The sequence below is a fragment of the Eumetopias jubatus genome, unplaced genomic scaffold, assembly GCF_037043125.1.
Source record: "Eumetopias jubatus isolate StellerSeaLion01/CBP00866 unplaced genomic scaffold, mEumJub1_p1.0 scaffold_1, whole genome shotgun sequence".
NCBI lineage: Eukaryota > Metazoa > Chordata > Mammalia > Carnivora > Otariidae > Eumetopias > Eumetopias jubatus.
In genome coordinates, this window is record NW_028274807.1 from 129,864,363 (window position 1) to 129,886,157 (window position 21,795).

A 21,795-nucleotide genomic window follows, 5' to 3' on the forward strand; every position below is an offset into this window, starting at 1 on the left:
CCAAACTGTGCTTGAGATACACACATTGTAAGAGATACTCAATTTTTTAAAAAGCAGAGTTCACATAAATTGAAAAACACTGTCTATTTTATGTCCCTCTTGGAAATTTATAATATATGTGTATACTAAAACCACTGGGAAGTCCTGCAGTAAAGAAACCTATTTGCTTTGCCTCGAAAAGTATTTGACTCTCAAACCCAATTTTATTTAATTGCTATTATTTGATTCCCCCTTTTTCTTATCTATGTTTTATACAATAAACACATTACTGACATGCTAGACAAATAATTACTATACTGGACTTTATTTTTTATAAAATCCTTTTTATCATTTTTCCCCTTGGTTGTTCATGAGGGAAGCAGTGGGACTAGATTTGTAATTCCCATTTTACAGATAAGGAAACAGGCTTATGCGAGGCTTACAAGGGGAGAGCAGCAGACAGCAGGTCACTGGCAGGTGGAGTGATGACTGGCAAGCCTGGACCCGAGCCTCATGCTGGCACACATAGCCAGATGACATCAGTGCTCCCAAGCCTGGACTTGTTCTCGAAGGGAATGTCAGTCAACCTTACCTTTACCTGAAACTGGACCTAGGAGTGCTGGGCGTTCAAGAATCGTTCAGCTCTGAAGATGCAAAACCCACACTCTTGGTAGGGAGACAGAAAAGCTTTTATGGCAGGAAGTGAGAGAGGGCTAGAGACTTCAGAGGAGATCCCCAAATGGTTTACGACAACTGAGGAGCAATGGTTCTTGAACTGAAGCCTGTAAGAAGGGAAAACATCTTGATTCCCAAGCAAAGCCAGTTTCCTGATGTTACTTATTTCAAGAATCATAGAAATATATGAACTCAAAATAATTTTTTTTAAGATTTTATTTATTTATATGAGAAAGAGCAAGAGTGAGAGAGCACCGGCAGGGGGAGCCTCAGAGGGAGCTGCAGAGGGAGAAGGAGAAGCAGGCTCCTCACTGAGCAGGGAGCCTGATGCGGGGCTTGATCCCAGGACCCTGAGATCATGACCTGAGCCAAAGGCAGACGCTTAACTGACTGAGCCACCCAGGCACCCCCTCAAAATAATTGTTAAGCTACCAAAGGGCATAACAAATTTTAGCCCCACTCTTGACGGTGGGTTGGTGAGTTTGTCCCAAATTTCAACTAGGGTGAATCCCAGAAAACTTAGTTGACATTCACTTCATTCTCTTCTGGCCAGTCCAAATGCATGTTCCTAGTTGATTGCTATTTGTATGTACCATGTGTTCATTGCAAAATTTTATTTTTATATATTTATTGGAAGAATATTACCACCCCAACCACACTGCCTCCCCCTTACCTCAACTCCACTGCCCCATCACATCACCTCTACCACAATCCCACCTAGAGACAATGGTTCCTCTTGTATTCCAAGAGATTGGCTGGAGTACAGAGGAAGGGCTACCTCACAATTTTATTTGGTCCACGATAAAGACAAAGCATCACTTCCTTTTCTTTTTTGAGAGAGTGTGCGTGCACTTGTGCCAAGCTGGGGGTGGGGAGGGGCAGAGGGAGAGGGAGAGAGAGAGAATCTTAGCATGGAACCTGACATGGTGCTCAACCTCACGATCCTGAGATCATGACCTGAGCCAAAACCAAGAGTCAGATGCTTAACAGACTGAGCCACCCAGGTGCCCAGACAAAGCAGCATTTTCAAATGATTTAGTCTCTGTACAGCCAGAAGGAGAAGTCAAGGGTATGTGGCTGGGTTGTTTGGCAAGGCCCTAGAACAGGACCATTCCTAACACACTGATAGATCAATACTGACCCAGGCTCTGAAGTAATGGGTGGGAAAGGGCACTGCCCGTGCCATGTATAATGACACATCCTCCCATCCCATTCTGGGAAGGGAGATCTTGGCCAAGACAATCATCGGAAGCTACTGAGGAGCGTTTTAGAATCACAGACTCTTAGGAAACAATAAGCTATGGCAGAGGGGAGAATATACACAGGCACTGCAGCGCATGCTGCTTTGGGGTCCACGTTCCTGTAACCAGGAGGTTCTCCGTCCTTCAGGCTATAGCAGAACAAACTGCACAAACTAGGGGCCACGGTATGTTCTGTAGGTAATCCACTCCTTAAAGTCTCAAAGTGCTTTACAAATAGCCCACAGAGATAGGGTTGTCTGCAAGGCCAAATGTATACCTATACAATCTAGAATAAGAACAGGTGACTTTTTTTTTCAAGCACTGGAGAGAGAAAAATTTTCCATCCGGTTATGGATTATGTGATTACCTGTTTCCTTATATACAGAGTTACTGAACGTAACTGTGCTGTTTCACAATCACACTGTCCTGTGTCCTGTGTCCTCAGGAAGGGGAGGCACAAGGCTAAATTGGAGAAGATGGAAACAGAAAAAGAATGATTCAGGAAGGTGAGAGGGAGGTCAGAGGATTTATTCATTCATTCATTCATTCATTCATTCAACAAATATTTACTCAGTTCCTACTGTGCCCAGGCAAAGACCTAGGAGTTGGGGATTCAGCGTGAATCAAATGTACAAAATTTCTTGCCCCCAGGGACCTACATTCTAGTGGCAGTCTCAAGATAGACAAGAAGCATATACAATAGAAGTCCAGGGGTATTCAGTGTAAGGCAGAATAATGGAGAGATATAATTAATCAAGAGGGCTTCCATGAAGGGTGGTAAGAGGTAAAGAAATGAAGGAGGTAAGGAAGAGTTTTGAAATTAGGCCTCAAGGAGAGATTCATGAAAGAGTTGGAGGTAATTCTGACCCTAAGGGATGGAAATACCAACACCAGCCCCTGTTCACTAAGCATCTATTATACTAGTACACATGTTATTTTTGTAAATCCTCACAGCAACTCCATGAGGTAGGTGCTACTATCTCCGTGTTACAGAAAAAGAAACAGGGGCTTATAGGGCAATTTAGGTCACCTGCCCAAGGCCACAGAGCTAGAACACAAAGTTGGCCGCATACCCCAAAGCCTGGGTTCTTTACACCACACTAGCCAGCGCCAGGTCCAAACACCTCAGGGAAGGAGGAGGCAGGCGAGGGCAACTGCTCTGGCCCAGGGCTCAGAGTGGGCATGAACATGGCCCATCACGGGCCAGAGTCCTCAGAGGGAAACAGAATGAGCTGAGCTTTGGTGGTAGACACAGGCAGATTCTGGCAGCCTGGAATGGCAGAAGGTCACTTCCAAATGTGCATGACTGGACAATGACCCGACTGGGGGGTCATATTTTATAGGGGCATTCCACCTCCTGCTCATGCTGGGCATTGCTAGCAGGGACAGTTTACCTTGTGTTCTCCTTGGCCTAACAGCCAGTTCCCGAATACCTGCTCTTCTTTCCTCCTGGAAAGCCATGATCCCACCCCTTCATGTCCAAGTGCTCCCAGTTCTCCCAAGTTGCCAGAAGGAATGTGTTCCCCCCCACCACCCTGGAGCTTCCCTAGTGTGTTCTTTGATTTTCATTCTTGGCAGTGTGAGTGGTGGCAAGAGCTATGGTTTAAAGTCAGACAGTAGCTGGTTCAAATCCTGGCTCCACCACTCACTGTGGAGAAACTCTTCAGGAGTTTAAGAGAGGTAACATTCTCTGATGTTACCTCTATGAAGTGTAAGTGATTAACCTTGAGTTTCCTTGGGCTAGGAATAGCCGTATCTCAGGACTCATCTCTTTCCCTTCAGGACTCCTGACTAGGGGCCTCCATGAAAGCCTGATAGCAGCCAAGTGGGAATCAGGAACATTTTATCTGTACTTTTTTTTAAGTAGGAACCACACCCAGCGTGGAGCCCAATGTGGGGCTCGAACATGTGACCCCGAGATCAAGACCTGAGCTGAGATCAAGAGTTGGAAGCTCAACTAACTGAGCTACCCAGGCACCCCAGGAACACTTTATTAATTGTGGTAACCAACCAAGACCGAGTCTGGCAAAGGCTGAGTTGGAAGATGTTGGCTAGGCTGGTAAGCCACAGAAGATTGCTTGTTTCTTCCCCCAAAAAACGAAGATGCCAGCCCTTCTTTGGGCTTCTTCTTGCCTCCCCCCACAGCAACAAGAATAAGGAAGATGGGACAGAGGCCAGACCTGGGTGAGCAGCCCCTAGGAAGCCCCTGACCCCATGTATAGGAAAAAGACAGGTGGTTCCACCATAAAGCTGATCTTCAAGGCAGAGGGACCCTGCCCGTGGGCAAAATGGCTCAATGCATGTCCTGGGTTCTGAATAATCAGACCAATAACTCCTTTCCTTCTGGAGGACATGGGGACATAAACTTGGAAGGGGGTGGCCCAGAGTGGAAGTGTGGAGAGAGAGGTCTCCTCTTCAACAGTATGGATTTGATATACCACTTGTAAAATATCTTATACAATGCCTCACCACATAATAGGGGCAATCTAAACTATTCAGAAATAAGAACACTTACGTGTGTAAGTATATATGCAAATGTAAATGTAGCTCTGGTCTACACATTCAATCTTGTAATATGTTACTTAGCTATATTTTATTTCTGAGTAAATTTTTAACTACTTGAGCACAAGGATCATGACTGCTTCATCCGTTTATCCCTCTAAGTGTCAACGCAGATACACAGCTGGTCTTCAAAGTGTTGAACAAGTTAATGAATTGATTTGCATGGTACACACAAGATAGATAAACTGCACTGCAGTATATCCAAAACCTTAAGAGTAATTCCGGCTGGATCAAGATTCCCTTTGTCATGTCTCGGAACAGAACTGCCTCTTGCCAAGGGAACCATGAGTTTGCAGCTGCAGAGGAGTTAGTTTTGAACGAAATGACACATGCAAGGCAGCTTGCACATGGTCTGGCCTTTAAATATGAGGCTCCAGAGGCCCCTCTCTGAATTGGTGGCTTTGTGAGTGCCTTGGCTCCCACCTGCCTCCCACAGGCTCTCTGATGTTCCAGATGCCTCCTGTGTCAGTAATACCATCTGGCCTGGAACTGAACAACCCACTCTGCCTAGGTCTGGCTTCAGGAAATAAATGTCATCAACCCCTAAAAATAGTCTTCAGACAGGGAGATGTTGATCTTCTCTCGATTACAGTCTATGGTTTTCCACACGCTGCCTGGAAAACGCATGAACCTAGGGTATTTGTTTGCTAGGGTTGCTGTAACATACCACCACGGACTGGGGAGCTTCAGCAACAGACGTATTTTCTCACAGATCTGGAGGCCAGAAGTCCATAAACACCTGGACAGGAGAAAAAATGGGCCAAGTCTCCTTTCTTGGATGCCTAAAACTAAAAACTTATGAATCTGGAGTAAACAGGTCTAACTTTAGCATGCACCAGATCACCCAGAGGGTTTGTCAAGACATGGATTTCTGTTTCTGACTCAGAATGTCTTGGAAGTTGGGTGGGGATTTTCACTTCTTATATTGCAAGGTGCTGTGTCTGCTGGTCCATGGACCACACTTTAAGAACCACTGGTCTAAGGGTTCAGTCAGCAAAATGAGTGTATCCACGGTGATTGAATTATTGGGGCATAATTATCCAGATGACCATTTCAGCAGGGAATTTTGGACAAATTTATAACTTCCCTACAGAATTCTAATTTGTAGCAGTGTTCTTCTGGTCTCGTCTTCTCCATGTTCCTCCCCACCCTTTAAACAGCACATCCACCCTAAAACATATGTAACCATATTTTCAGATTCCGGTTTGTAATTTTATTTCACTTTATTGGTGCAGAAATTCTCTGGAAGAGGCCTGTGGTTTGCAAATTCAAAGATATATTTTGAATTGAAGACAATTTAAAAATACATCTCACTACTTTCTTTTTTGTCTTTCACATACACCCCAAATTTCTTTTACAATTCCCCCCTTACATATCAGCTTGAAGTCCATTTTTAAAACAGAACAGTTCTTGAATTAGGAACTCTACAAACTCAAGGCAACTGATAAGTGATAGCATCCAATATGCAAATGACCTTCTAAAGTAATTTTCCATTTTTATTCTTGCCCTATTTCAGTCAGTCTGGGAGATTCCTGGAAAGAACATGTGCTAAAAACATTTCCATCTATATTAGTAGTTGGCTCCATAAATAGCCAATTTGTTCTACTTTTCTCTGGATCATCTTCAACCCTATTTGCCTAAGCTGAGTCACACTGTCAAAGAAAACTGTAATGGTTTATATTCAAATCGTTCAAACTTGTTAGTCCCAGTGTACAATTATAAACACAGTGAGAGAAAAAGGAAAAAGAAAACAATAATATATTCCCTGAAATTGGTAACGTTTCTATAATGAAGCAACAGAAAGAGAAATTAAGAAAACAACTCCATTTACAATTGCACCAAAAAGAATAAACTTAACCAAAGAGGGGAATGACCTGTACTCTGAAAACAATGAAACACTGATGAAAGAAACTGAAGATGACACAAACAAATGGAAAGATATTCCATGCTCATAGATTAGAAGACTTAGTATTGTTAAAAGGTCCATACTACTCAAAGCAATCCACAGATTCAATGCAAACCCTATCAAAATACCAACAGCATTTTTCGCAGAACTAGAATAATACTAAAATTTGTATGGAACCACAAAAGACCCCGGATAACCAAAGCAATCTTGAGAAGGAAGAACAAAACTGGAGGTATCACAATTCCAAATTTCAAGATATACTACAAAGCTGCAGTAATCAAAACAGTATGGTACTTGTACAAAAACAGAAACATAGATCAGTGGAACAGATAGAGAGCCCAGAAATAAACCCACGATTATATGGTCAAATCAATCTACGACAAAGGAGGCAAGAATATACAATGAGGGAAAGACAGTCACTTCAACAAAAGGTTCTAGGAAAACCAGACAACAACAAGCAAAAGAATGAAATGGGACCACTTTCTTACACCACACACAAAAATGAACTCAAAATGGATTAAGACCTAAACGTGAGACCTAAAACCATAAAAATTCTAGAAGAGAGCACAGCAGTAATTTCTCTGACACTGGCCATATATACTATTGTTTTTGTTGGTGACCTCTCTCTCTCTTGCTCTCTCTCTCTCCAGCCAGCGGTCTATTTTTATTTAGAATGGAATATGGCTTTTAAAAAATAATGAATGTAAAGTATTTACTATGCAATGGTTTAAAGGAAGGATCAAGATGTATTAAAAGAGCTAGTGAGAAGCAATTTTCAAAGACCCCTAAGCCAAAGTCTCTGGTGTGAGCCCTTTGCTCCCATGTCTGCTGGGTCTTATGAAAACTATCTCCTGTTCTGTTGTGTACCATGTTGCTAGGAATTTGAGGAGTAGCCTCAACTGCACATGGTCAAGCACACTGCCACATGTTATTATTGCTGAGGAGCTAGATTTATCCCTTATGTGGCTGTCACCCATAGCCCTGATTCCTTCTCTATCCTTGAAATAGGCCCCCTCATGCTCTCTTGCAATTTGAGAGACCTGCATCCTCTTTGTTATCAATCCCACGGAGTCAAATCGCAGCCCAAAGTTGGTCTAGGGAGGGGCCCCATTAGCTCTTCCAGGGTGGAAACTTTGTCTCATGGCTTCTCAGATAAGCAATCTAGAGGCTCACATCTTGCCACATACTGGGTTGACAAAGTGAATGGCACATGGTAGGGACTCAATGCATGTTGAATTAAACAGACACTTTGTGATCTATTTCTTTATCACTTCATCGTTGTTGCTTACAGTTTTGCCACTGTTCTTTAGGTCATGCTTTTTTTTCTAAATTTTAAGTCAAGCATTTTGTAAGATAATCAAAATGGAAAATTCCAGAAATTCTCATTTCAAATCATAGGCCCACTTGTTCTCTTTTAAATATTTTCTTTTAAAATTGTCCCTTCAAGATAAAACCACACAATATGTGACTTTGGAAAAGTCACCTGATTTCCCTGAGCCTGTTTCCTTATCACAGGAATAGTAATCAACACTCCTTTCAAAAGAATGTTGTGAGGATGAAATAAAATTATGTGTATGAAAGCTCTTAAGGGTTATACACACCTTATCATTGCCATTACCTTAAGTCCAGATCACAACAATACTGACATACAACACGAATAGCTACCTAAAACAGGACAGCCTCACTGTTGGACCTTTCTTTAAAAGGTTATACTGCTATATTTAGAGCTTAGCCATTTCCTCCTCCATATTTTTTTTTCTTGTTTCCCACAGCCCTCCATTCCTTGAGTCAGTGGCATTTACCTCCTCAGGGGGCGGGTAGGACAGCCCAGTATGGGGAATCCCTGGGCAGAAGGGGGGCCTGGCTCCCCAGAGTGTGGACCTCAAGGAGAAGCCATGTCCAACACAGCATCTGGTGGTAGCATTACAATGTCTGAGGGAGAAGCCCAGGCCAAGGGGCCTGAGAAGGGCCTATGGAGGCCTGGACATCCCAGCATAGTGTGGAGAATGCATCCAGAAACTCCTCAGGTCCCCAGAGGGATGTGGAAAGGACTGAGCAGATGACAGAAGAGCCCCAGCAGTTTGCGAAATGTGGATGTAATTTGCAGATGAGCAGCATCTGTGGCTAAAACCCAAGGCAGATGAAGTCTCAAGATGGGAATTGCCATGAGGAGAGAGCTGGCCTCCAAAGTCTGCCCTCCGTGAAACCACACTTCATGACACTTATGGCCCTGTGTAATCCCTCTCCCACATTGTATGTAGGTTGGCCCTGTCACTCACTTTAACCAAGAGAATAATGCAGAAGTAACACCGACAGTTCCAGGTCAAAGTCTTAAGAAAGCCTGGTAGCTTTTACTCATACCCTGGTGGAAGTTGGCTGCTATGTGAAAAGCCCAGGTATCCTGCTGGAGAGAGAACCCCTGGAGGGGAAAACACTGCTTGTGCAGACAGACCACATGGAGGAGTGCCAAGGTTCTAGGGCTGTCCTAGACCAACCAACTTAGGACTGTCAGGAACAAACCTGTAGTCTGACACAGTCAGCTTTATGGACTCATGGCAATGAAACAGGCCACAGGCCAGAGGAACTGTGGGGCAACTCACCAAAGGTAGAGTTAGCATAGGATTCAGGGGAGGGGTGCTGTTTAGGTGGACTACAAATGAAGCTGAGTGTTTTGTTCATTTTTGAATTGAAAAATCATTTTATTGAGGTCACTGAGGAAACTCAGTGTAAGGTGACATTAAAAACCAACGACTCTCACGCAAAGCACTTGTAGACTATATATGCATTATATGAAGAGGGATGAGGGGGCTCAAGGAGGATGAGTTGGGTGCAGAGGACAAAAGATGGGGGTGTATGAAAGAGTTTCAGTATTCCAGCCCAGTTACAAATTGGAACATTGGAGATCTGCTAAGGAGCCGGACAATGGGATTATGATGATACTGTGCCTGGCTGGCCCAGGAAGTGGCAAAGGATTCAAAGCCATATATAACATTCCAATTCTTTCAATGGTTATCTTTTGGAAAAATTGGGATGCCATATTTCACAGACCATAAATTTGCATACCATCAAATTCACCACTTAAGAATAGCAAATAAATGATTTTAGTATTGAATCAAAAGTTCGATAGGCTCAAAGCAAAGCAGGCTCTGTGTAAAGGACTCGACATCAGATCTGGACTATGAAGTGGACCCCAAGGTCCTATTTCCTGGAATGCTATAAAGTTATGATAGATGGAGAAATCTGTGTCCAGAAACTCTGCATCGGCATTGCAAACCAAGGCTGTTTGGGCATTCCATGCTTACTGATAAACTGATAATCTGATAATCTATGATTTTAGAAAACAAAGTTTCTCATGAGTAAGAAAGATGGATGTTCGACATTTCCAGTTGCATTGTGTCCTTGGATAAAATATTTCCTTCTGTTAACTTTGCATCTGGCTTTATCCACATCTCTTATTCTAACTTGACGAATGGCTAGGCAGATTTTTACCTTCTTAGCCTGAGCTAATTTTTACTTTCTCAGAGCAAAAAAAGGCAACTCAGAACTTCCAGCCCAGTGGAGCCTCTAGAGGACCCAGTTCCAGCTGCCATTTGATGGCAACTGCAAGAAAGACCATTAATGAAGTAAGGAGAATCAGCTGAGTCTCGCCAACCTGCAAAGCTGCGAGAGAGAAGGTCTTGTATTTAGCCGCTAAATTTGGTGATGGTTTGTTACACATAGATTACTGAACCAGTCATGCTTGAAGCAGACCTCTCCCGTGATGGCAGGGTAAGGACTCCCCCCCGGCCGCCCCCAAATGAGATCATCCTCAGGGAAGAGGAATGAACCTAAGGTAGATGAAGCACTTAGAAGAGACTATTACCCTCTGGTGAGAAGTCAGAGAGCGGCTAACCCTGGGGAATGGAGGGTTGACTCTGGGTTGCGGGACATGCCATATATCTTGATCTGGCAGCGGCCACACGGATGCATACCTACGTAAGAATTCATCAAGTTGTACAATTATGATAACAAGCAGAAGTGGAGCTCATGGAACGCCTGGGTGGCTCAGTCGGTTAAGCATCTGCCCTTGGCTCAGGTCATGATTCCAGGGTCCAGGGATCGAGCCCCACATCAGGCTCCCTGCTCAGCGGGAAACCTGCTTCTCCCTCTGCCTGCCCCCTCCCCCAGCTTGTGCACGTGTGCGCGTGCTCTCTCTCTCAAATAAATAAATAAAATCTTAAAAAAAGTGGAGTTCAGCAGCTGATTTCTATCATAGAGTAATAATGAAAAGTTACCCGTCTGTGAAATATATACTTGTCACATACTAATAGATGAAAATAAGACATTATGACAGATGCATGAAGTAAACAAATATTTATGTAGGAAAAAGTAAAATTATGAATTTAAACATGGACTGACCTAGATGCCAAAGACGAACCTGATTGTGAGCAGAGAATTTAAGAATATAAAACTACAAAATTGCTGGAATGTTCACTCAGAATTCCTATCTTATGAATTAAATTAGAAGTAGACTGTACCTCTTCAAGCTCATGTCCCTGGAATCAGAGATGGGAGGAAGTTTAGAAACCCTCTTTCGCTGGTTCTCAAGCTGGGCTGCACACTGGGATCACCTGGGGAACTTTAAAAATACTGATGCTTGGATCCCACCCTAGAAATTCTGACGTAATTGGGCTAGAGTGTGGCCTGGGATTCAAGATTTTTAAGATCCCCAGGTGATTTCTGTGTGCTGCCAGGATTGAGAACCGCTGGTCAGTTTCAACCACTCTTTTCGCAAATGAGAACAGAGGCCCAATACTGACAAATTGCTTGCAAAATATCCATTAATTGGCTGAAGCCAATTTTCTCTGATGTGCCTTAATAGGAGGGAGCTGTGGCATGGATAATACCAAACAGTGAATAATCTAAAAATAATTTCTATTTGGTTTGGGAAAGCAGCACGTGACTTCCCAGCCACCGACTGGTCTGGCTAATTCAGTTTGACTCAAATGAATGTGCCTTTTCCTGAGGTTACACTGACAGCCCAGGCCTGTGCTGAGGTGTGGAAGGAAAGCAGTTCAACTCAATATTGACCATGGTCAGTTCCCCAGCTGTCCAAAGCACACAATAACTCTACAGACCAGGGGACTTCTCTTACCAGAAGATTCCACAGAGGGACAAAGCTAGCTTTTTCCTGACCCTTTGTTCTGTGAGCATTGGGTGCCTGAAGCATGAAGAGGGAGTGGTGAAGGGAGAGGGGCTGACAGCTATCAAGGAGCATTTTTGTGCCAGGTTTTGTGGAATGCATTCCTATAAACGGAATTTGCTCCAGAAAACTCTATGAGTTAGGTATTCTATTATCCCCATTATAGAGATGAGGAAACCAAGACTTAGATTGTATAACCACCAAAGCAGAGCCAGGATGGAACCTTGGGCTTATCATACTCTGTCCAAGAGGGACAGTTGAGGCCTGAAGCTGAAAAGCAAGTTGCAGGGGCACCTGGGTGGCTCAGTCGTTAAGTGTCTGCCTTCGGCTCAGATCATGATCCCAGGGTCCTGGGATGGAGTCCCACATTGGGCTCCCTGCTCAGCGGGAAGCCTGCCTCTCCCTCTCCCACTCCCCCTGCTTGTGTTCCCTCTCTCACTGTGTCTCTGTCAAATAAATAAATAAAATCTTTAAAAAAAAAAAAAGCAAGTTGCAGATGGACTTGGATCTGATCCTTGGATTTTAAGCCCTGCTGAACAAACTTTGTCTCCCCATTTTTCAGCCCAGTCTAAAGGCAGCAGCAAAGAGACCTCCAGAAGTACCTGTGGCAGCCGTGAGGAGCCAACGACCAAGATGCCCAGATGCTGCTCTCTGAAATCCATCCCTGATCCGAGCCAAGCCCACATCTCCCAGGTACTGTGCTGCCCCTCTCCAATGTCTGTGCCCAGCAGGGTACGAAGGGGGCCTGTTCCTGGGAGACCTGGGACTGTGACAGAAGCTTTGCCACATCTTCCTCAGACTGCAGGCATCGGGGATGCTTGCACCCAATCTTCCCTCTTCCTCCCTCCCTTTCCAGGGTCAGGTCTGCAGGGCAGTCTGATGGTTCTCCCAGCCTTTTCCTGTTCCTTCCGTTTTCTCTCATAAGGGTGGTCCCCTGAATAAAACCTTCGGGGTGTTTAATCCCATGCAAAGCCCCACCCCACTGGCACCCCCAACCCATATACACATCACTGTGAGGGGGGAAAGAAGGTCAACCTCTGCTGACTCTTCTTGGGAACGTGGTCTGAGATTGTGAAAGTGAAGACTACAGAAGAACAGGTTTCTCAGTATGTTTACCTTGTCATTGGTTTTGGTACCATGAAGACAGCCTAGGTGACAAATGATTGACTAGCACCTTAACTAGCCCTAATTCATTTGCCAAGAAGTTACCTTTTATTGCAGGTGTCCGCAAGCACAAGGACCAACTTGGAAAGGCTGGGGATTCTTTTCCGACTTTACATCCTTTGGAGAAGACATTCAAACCCTGCAGCCTCAGTAACTCCTGTAGGGAGATTTTCTTGTCCGCTTTTGCCCCTCCTAAAAGAAGAAAGCAGATAAACCATATATATGCTGATTCTAAAACACCTAGAACAAAAGTGGTGCATACCCACAGTCACCGTATCATTTAGCATTGTTCTGGAAGTACCAACAAAGGCCACCAGATAAAAGAAAGGAAGAAGAGGTGTTTCTTTTTTAAATTAATTATTTTTTAAGTTTGTATTTTAATTCCAGTTAGTTAACAGTGTTATATTAGTCTCAGGTGTACCATCTAGTGATTTAACAATTCCATAAAACACCCGGTGCTCATGACGACAAGTTCCCTCCTTAATGCCTATCCCGTATTTCACCCATCCGCTCCCCCCCTTCCCCTGTGGTAACCTTCAGTTAGTTCTCTATGAAAGGAAGAAGAGGTTTAAGAGAATTCATTAAGGTATAAATTAATACACAAAATATGCAAACAATAGCTCACTACAAATATAGCAGAAGAACTTATAATAGCACAAAACAGATTAATGTCTAGGAAAAAATTTAACAAAAATTAGCAGGGCTAATATGACGAAAACTTTAAAAAACTCCACTGAGGAACAACAATAACAACAAAAAAACACTTTCAAAAAATTCAAAGATACTTCAGCATTAAATAGAAACAATACTTTAAAATTCAATTCTCCAAATATCATATGAACAAATATTTCATATATTCATTTGACTCCACTCTGTATTAACTATGTCTTTTTGTTTCCTGTAATTCTGAGGCTCCTGGAGGGACTGCCCCTCCCAGGTTAGCTAACTCCTAGAGAGAACAAACAAAACTCTCCTTTCATATGCAAACCAACCATTCATGAGCCCACATCCACCCACTCCCTTTACCACAGTCTGTACGAGCTCTCACACTCCCCTATCCTCCTGCCCTAATCAACCCAGAGCCAGCACCAGATAACCAGGGCTGCCCCTACACTCCAGAGCCCTTGGAAATTATTAAAACTGGCCAAATAACTAAACCTGTTAGCCATGCCTCACCTCTTTCTTCCCGAGACAACAATAAAGGTTTTCAGCCTGCTAGTTCCCTTTCTCTCTATGCCTGAGACTGACCTGAGGGTCTTCTTCTGTGGCCCTGCGTGGTGTGGCATTCTCCTCTTAGGAACTGTAAGAAACTATCTTCTCAAGACGATTGTCTCCTGATCTATTGGCCTTATTGAACCTCAACTTTTTCTATTAGTACACTGTATTTTAAAGCACACTTTTTTTTTGTGCTAGTGAAGTTAATATGCAAAAACAATCAAATGAAGAAAACCACGAAAATTCTGAAAAATGGTAACATAGGGCAGTGGGGAGGGAGCTGGAGTGGCTGGTGAAGGGTGGGGAGGCAGGGATGGCACGGTGTCGTGAATCGGTTTTATGAACGTAGTGGGTATAAATTTCAGTTCAAAGCACTCAAGTGTGAAAGAAATATTTATTTTTAGTAATTCAACTCAATTTTACCCTCTATTTTGCCAGGGTGGAAACTAACTCAGTGACGTCAGGCCTCATGGCCTCCAACCACCCTCTCTCCCACACTGCTGGAACCAGGGCACTGCTCTAAGGACCTTTGGGCTTATCTAATATCCAGGCATCAGGGTTGGGCTTCTGACCCTTGGTAGCTCATGTAGCCACTGTGCGTCCTGGTTGGGAGGCTGTTTGCTGCAGTTTGTGATATAAACCCTTCCTGGGTCACCTCCTCTCCAAGAAAGTATCTCTGATGTTTACATTGCTATATGCCATGGGGAAGTGGATGCTTCAGGAGTGAACTCACAGAGGAGCCTGTCCAACAGGAGCGAGAGGACACAGGCCCTGGAAGAGGAGGGGTGGGTGACATCTGGGTACACCGTTGAGTGGGGGAGGGCAATGGGAATTTACCATGAACATTCTGAGTAATGCCAGAGGCGCACACGGGGCAAGGAGGAAGGGCATTTTCATGGAAGAGATGTCTTTTGAGCTAGACCTTGAAGGATATAGCTGATTTCACATGGCAAAAATCGGTGGGTGTACACAGTGTGAGCAAAACTCAGGCTAAGGTGAAACTGGATCTAATTTCCTGAGCCTACCTTCCTCAGTGGAGGGAGGGGGCAATTCCCAGGAACATGCTGGGACCAGGGCATGAGCCACGTGGCTGTAGATTAACCATTCCACAGACCATAGGTCATTCTAGTGACCACTAATACAAAGAACAAAATTGTGAATAATGCCATCCCTGTGGAGATTTCCAGGCCTGAGTCAAAATTTCGAGTGTTTCCTTCATACTTTGAAACTGGAGATCCAGGGGTTTCTGGGTGTGCCTTTCTCTGCTCCCTAACTGGAGTAAACATTCAATCCGGATTTACCATGGGTTCACCGACTGGCTAGCCTCTCTCCTGGAAAAGGCCTTGGAAGGGAGGGAAGATCTAAGACAACCCAGTGAAAACCAGTGGTGTAGACAGCACTGCTTGTCAGATCTGAATCCAAGCAAGGTATACTTTTATTTGCACCTTATCTATGGGAGGAATTAATAGGATCTTCAATTTCCTTTATCTACATTACTCCATTATTCAGATTAGCAGCAGCAAATGCAACCAGAAATCAACAGATGATTCAGACTTCTTCTGTAACCTTTCACTTTTCAGTCAGCGGAGTCCGTTTTATCAGGGTTTCTCGGTCATATTTCCCAACCAGAATTTAATTTCCAACTTTCTTAATACATTCATATGAAATGCTATCCTAATCACTCTAAGTTCATTTGTTTCAGTCATACGGCACTTCTTCATAGGAATGCACTGCTTCCCCATTGCCTAGTGAAGTGTCCTACAAATAGTAAAGGAAGAAAAACATTGTTGGATTCCATATTTTCATTTTCCTCTGGTGTGCAACAGTCCTAATTCTTTGTAAGAGTTGAGACTTTTTTTCCTAAGGAAAATAGACTCACTTCACATAAGCTGAACTACTTCAAAGGCGCAAGTGTTAAATAACCATAGAAAATATCCACTGAGCTATTTTCCAACTGAGCCCCACGTCGGGCTCCCTGCACAGTGGAGATCCTGCTTTTCCCTCTCCCTCTGCTGCTCCCCCTGCTTGTGCTCTCTTTCTCTGTCAAATAGATAAATAAAATCTTTTAAAAAAAGATTCTCATTCAACTATTAAGTGAACCGCTACAGAGCAGGTGGCTGTATAAACACCTAAAATTGGGGGCACCTAGCTGGCTCAGTTGGAAGAGCATATGATTCTTGATCTCGGGGTCATGAGTTCAAGCCCCACGTTGGGTGTAGAGGTTACTTAAATAAATAAACTTAAAAAAAAGGGGGGGAGTAAAAGCAGAGGGGCAGAGAGGGAGAGAAGCAGACTCCCCACTGAGCCCAAAGCCCAATGCAGGGCTTCATCTCACGACCCTGAGATCATGACCTGAGCAGAAACCAAGAGTCACTCAACCAACTGAGCCACCCAGGTGCCCCTAAGTGTTAATTATTAAACTAGGGGGTGCAAAAATGTTTTATCAAAATAAGTTGACTGAGGCGCTTGGGTGGCTCCGTTGTTAAGCATCTGCCTTCGGCTCAGGTCATGTTCCCAGAGTCCTGGGATCGAGCCCCGCATCGGGCTCCCTGCTCCGCGGGAAGCCTGCCTCTCCCTCTCCCACTCCCCCTGCTTGTGTTCCCTCTCTCACTGTGTCTCTTTCTGTCAAATAAATAAATAAAATCTTAAAAAAAAAAGTTTGACTATCAACCAATAGATTCATCTTAGAGGGGCTTCTTCAACACCTTATCCTTCTAAGGGAAAATTCTTTTTTTTAAAGATTTAATTAATTAATTAAATATATTTGACAGAGAGCACACACATGCGGAGGGGCAGAGGGAGAGAGAGAGAGGGACAAGCAGACTCCCCACTGAGCACAGAGCCTGCCGTGGGCTTGATCCCAAGACCCTAAGATCCTGCATGATCTGAGCTAAAGTCAGACACTTAACTGAGCCACCCAGGTACCCCAGGGAAAACTTTTAAAAGGATACTAATTTCAAGATTACTTTTACAAAATAAACAGTCAATGGACAGTGTCATTAATCTGGTCTTCATATGCTCAGACTGACCTCTGCCAGAGTCTACTAACATGTTAACATTTTTTTCCCTCTTGAGCTAAGTATGGCTAGGGAGCAAGCATTTTCCCCAAGTTCTATCTGGTAGTTAGATTTATATAGTTCAATTCATGAATATTCATCAAAGCTTCCACACTACTTTTACAGGAGAAGGCTATATTGCACTCGGCCACCAGAGGCAATCATCCATGGGCAGAGTAGGACACTGATGAGGTTTATAAGATCTACCCACTCTCAACACTCCTTTTGATATGCTCTATGCTTTTATGAGCCCAGGCTCTCTAGCATGTATCTCAGAAGTACAGAAGAGTATCTGCTGCCGGGGAAGCTGGGTGGCTCAGTTGGTTAAGTGCCTGCCTTCAGCTCGGGTCGTGATCCCAGGGTCCTGGGGTTGAGCCCTATGTCAGGCTCCCTGCTCAGTGGAGAGCCTGCTTCTCCCTCTCCCTCTGCTGCTCCCCCCCTGCTTGTGCTCTCTTTCTGTCAAATAGATAAATAAAATCTTAAAAAAAAAAAAAGAGTATCTGCTGCCTGGGCCCAATTTCAGGGGTTCGCCACATAAAACCGCAGCTCCCTGCAAGTATCTTCTGGACTGACATCTCAAAGCTGGAGTCCACTCTGTAGAAGTCACTTATGCCCCTAAGTAGCCAATGGAGACAAGTCTGATGTGTATGGTGCAAACCTGCTGAACTTTGAGAAAAAGTCCTGTGTTCCAATTCAAATACAATTGCAGGTAATAAGAATGACCTTGAAAATAAATACTTTCCATTTCTAATATTCTTTTAAAATAATGTCTTTCTGATAACAAAAATTACATAATTACTTTTAAAATTTTTTAAGAGAAGGAAAAAAATAGAGGAAATAAAAATTACCTATAATTCCATCACCAAGTTATATTAAAATTTTGGTTTTGTTGTCCCCATCTTTTTTTTTCTGTGTATGTATGTGCGCAGGAGTATAGGTGTATACCCTGACCTGTAGCCATCCATTCTGTAGCCTGTCTTTTTCACTAGTATTATACTGTGATTATTCCTCCATTTACACATACTCTTTAACACAATTTTTATTTTATCAGGTCAACAGATCATAATATATGTAACCAATGTCTTATTATTAAACACTGGCATTGTTTCTAAACTATGCTGAATGGCCTTGTATATAAATATTTGACCAACTATTTTGTCTATAGGCTCACTGGGTCAACAGTTAGGGCGTATGAACATTTTTAAGATTCCAAATACAAGTACTGCCAGAATTACTCTCTGAAAATGTACCAACTTCAACTTCCACCATAGCATAGCAGGGTCATCCTCATTTTACCCTCACCTTCACTGAGAATTATAATTTTAAAAGTGCTTTGCCAAGTGGATAAACAAAACTACGGGTTTTCAGTCTAACATATTCACACTTATTCATACTCCTTTATATTTATTTATACTCATTTTACTGCATTTTTTCTGTTAATTATATATTCATGCCCTTTGCTAATTTTTCTACCTGTTCATTAATATTTTTCTTATTTATAAGAGTTCTTTAAATATTAAGGCTGTTGACTCTGTTGATCTCAATGTGGTACACATAAACTAAGGTCTGCTAATCCAAAGATACCCTGAATTATTAGTTCAGGTATGGTATGACTCCTCCTTTGGCTCAGTGAGTTCTTTCCAGAAAAACAAAACAAACAAAACCCCAATTCATAGTAGAACAAGTCCACTAAATACTGGGGAGTCTAAGGTACAAAGTGATCAACAGATAAACTATGAAGTAGAAATAGCCTATGTACTCCAACTTACTGAACATACCTCTACATTGGAAAATCCTGGAGAATTTTTTCCTCAGATGTTTCTTATTATTTATTATTATTTTTTTTAAAGATTTTATTTATTTATTTGAAAGACAGAATGAGAGAGAGAGAGAGAGAGAGCATGAGAGGGGGGAGGGTCAGAGGAAGAAGGAGACTCCCTGCTCAGCAGGGAGCCCGATGTGGCACCTGATCCTGGGGCTCCAGGATCATGACCTGAGCCGAAGGCAGTTGCTTAACGAACTGAGCCACCCAGGCGCCCCCCTCAGACGTTTTTTAAAAAACATGTGACTTTGGAGCACTTGGGTGGCTCAGCTGATTAAATATCCAACTCTTCATTTTAGCTCAAGTCATGATCTCTGGGTCTTGAGATCAAGCCCTGCCTGGGGCTCTGCACTCAGAGGGGTCTGCTTGAGATTCTCTCTCTCCCTCTGCCCTTCCCCCTGCTTGCCCATGTGCGCTCTCTCTTAATCTCTCTCTCTCTCTCTCTCTCTCAAATAAGTAAGTTTTTATTTTAAAAAAATGTGATTTTGGGGCACCTAGGTGGCTCAGTCGGTTAAGTGTCTGCCTTTGGCTCAGGTCATGATCTCAGGGTACTGGAATCGAGCACCCTGTTGGGCTCCCTGCTCATCGGGGAGTCTGCTTCTCCCTCTCCCTTTGCCCCTCCCCCTGCTTGTGCTGTCTAATAAATAAAATCTTTTTTTTTAAAGATTTTATTTACTTATTTGACAGAGAGAGACATAGCAAGAGCAGGAACACAAGCAGGGGGAGTGGGAGAGGGAGAAGCAGGCTTCCTGTGGAGCAGGGAGCCTGATGTGGGACTTGATCCCAGGACCCTGGGATCATGACCTGAGCCGAAGGCAGACGCTTAACGACTGAGCCACCCAGGCGCCCTAATAAATAAAATCTTTAAAAAAAATTTAAAAAATGTGACTTTAAGAATGGATTTATGTAAAAGAATACTGATGTGTGACTCAGCAGTTAGGCAGTTACAATGCTATTATTTAATAAAACCCACTTCCATCTTTCATCTGTAAATGGGTTGTATCTGTGGTAGAATACTTGTAACTTTTTCTGTTTTTAGTCAATTCCTTTACCATGAAATGTCATTTAGAGATTTTTTTTTATTTTTCTTTGTAATTTTTAACATTTTATTAATTTTGCTGTGGAAAATAAAATTCCATCTTACAAGAAAGAGAAAACGCCTCAAGACCAAACCCTGGCATCTTTATTTATATATTAGAGCGGGTCAGCCAGTGAAAATCCTAGAAAAAGAAAAGACAACAAACATTCATTTAAAAGAATTAATTGCCTCAAACTACATCCTCACTATTTTCCTTGTTCTAAAATCTAAAAGTCCCATTATATTATCCACATTTAGGTTTGTCTTTGGTCTTGTGCTCTTCCCAAAAGGAAGCTAAAAATTCATAGTGAACCTTGCTGTCTTGTCCTACAAAACAACTATGAACAGTAATCAGGGCACAAACACTAGAATCTGAAAGAACCAGAAGTAAATTCAAAAGGAGATGAAGGAAGGCCAAAGAGGGCAAGCTCCCAAATCTAAGAACCTGGGTAGGAAGAGCAGTGCACAGAAGCCTTCCCTGGGACTAATACCATCCTACACACATGGCTGGGACATGGTGACTGCAAGAGAATTAGGTCCTCTCTATATTGTAATAGGAAGCAGCCAGCCTACCCTACACTGTGAATCAACAACACATGGCAGATGGACACACAGACAATGAAAAATGAACAGCTTGGAAACCATAATATGTGCGGAATTTACTGAAATGAGGATAAATAATGTTGAAATGATAGATTCAAGAAATATATCCTTATGGAGTTATAACAGAGGAGACGAGAACTTGTATTTCTCCAGCAATACCTCCTCAAATTCATAGAGAACTTGGAGAATAGATATTTAGAAGCAGATCATTAGAAATGTGAATTCATTAGCAGAGAGGGGACTCATTAGGGCTTTTCTGTGACTAACAAGGTCTCAATACTATCTATTTTGTGTTTGTGTTCTGAATATAGCTGTTAAATCCATCTGGTCTAATGTGTCATTTAAGGCAATGTTTCCTTATTGATTTTGTGTCTGGATGATCTACCCATTGATGTAAGTGGCGTATTAAAATCTCCTATTTTAGGGGCGCCTGGGTGGCTGTCGGTTAAGCGGCTGCCTTCGGCAGGGTCCTAGGATCGAGCCCCGCATCGGGCTCCCTGATCATCAGAGAGCTGCTTCTCCCTTTCCCTCTGCCTGCTGCTCTGCCTATTTGTGCTCTCTGTCAAATAAATAAATAAATAATATCTTTAAAAAATAAATAAATAAATAAAATCCCCTATTTTAATCCACTATTATTGTAGTGTTATTTCTCCCCTTAGGTCTGTTAATATTTGCTTTATATATTTAGGTGCTCCTATGTTGTGTGCATAAATATTTACAAATGTCATACCTTCTTTTTGGATTAACCTCTTAATCACTCTGCAGTGTCCTTGTCTCTTATTATAATATTTGTTTTAAAGTCTATTTTGTCTGATATAAATATAGCTATTCCAGCTTTCTTTTGGTTTCCATTTGCATGGAATATCTTTTTCCATTCCTTCACTTTCAGAGTGTGTGTCCTTACATCTGAGGTGAGTCTCCTGTAGACAGCATATAGATGGGTGTTGTTTTCTTATTCATTCAGCCACTCTTGATTGGGGCATTTAGTCTATTCACAGTAAAGGAATTACAGATAAATATGTACGTATTGCCATTTTGTTAATTGTTTCCTGGCTATTTTGTAGTTCTGTTCAGTTCCTTTCACCAAAGTCTCTGATATCTGGTTTTTTTTTTTTAAGATTTATTTATTTATTTGAAAGAGAGAGAGAGTACACACGAGCAGGGGGAGGTGCAGAGAGAGAGAGAGCAGCAGATTCCCTGCTGAGCATGTAGCCCTACACTGGGCTTGATCTCAAGACCCTCAGATCATAACTTAAGCTGAAATCAAGAGTCTGACGCTTAACCAACTGAGCCACCCAGGAGCCCCTCTGAT

The 21,795-nt window shown here is 42.8% G+C and overlaps 1 protein-coding gene across 5 annotated transcripts in view; it reads right to left on the reverse strand.

Annotated features, from left to right (window-relative positions):
* Positions 1-581: 581 nt before the first annotated feature.
* HACL1 (2-hydroxyacyl-CoA lyase 1) overlaps positions 582-21,795 on the reverse strand; it is a 52,805-nt gene continuing 31,591 nt past the window's right edge. For 3 of the 5 annotated variants that reach the window (XR_003608445.2, XR_003608446.2, XR_003608442.2), the window contains 2 exons: positions 12,755-12,901; positions 582-761 (listed from right to left, as the gene is read on the reverse strand). Coding sequence is in view for 2 of the 5 variants with exons in the window: in XM_028099256.2 (XP_027955057.1) it covers positions 12,857-12,901 (45 nt within the window). In the remaining 3 variants the exon portion in view is untranslated. Of the gene's footprint in view, positions 762-12,707; positions 12,902-19,863; positions 20,023-21,795 lie in introns of those variants that run through there. The other 2 variants (XM_028099256.2, XM_028099257.2) reach the window with 2 other exon arrangements.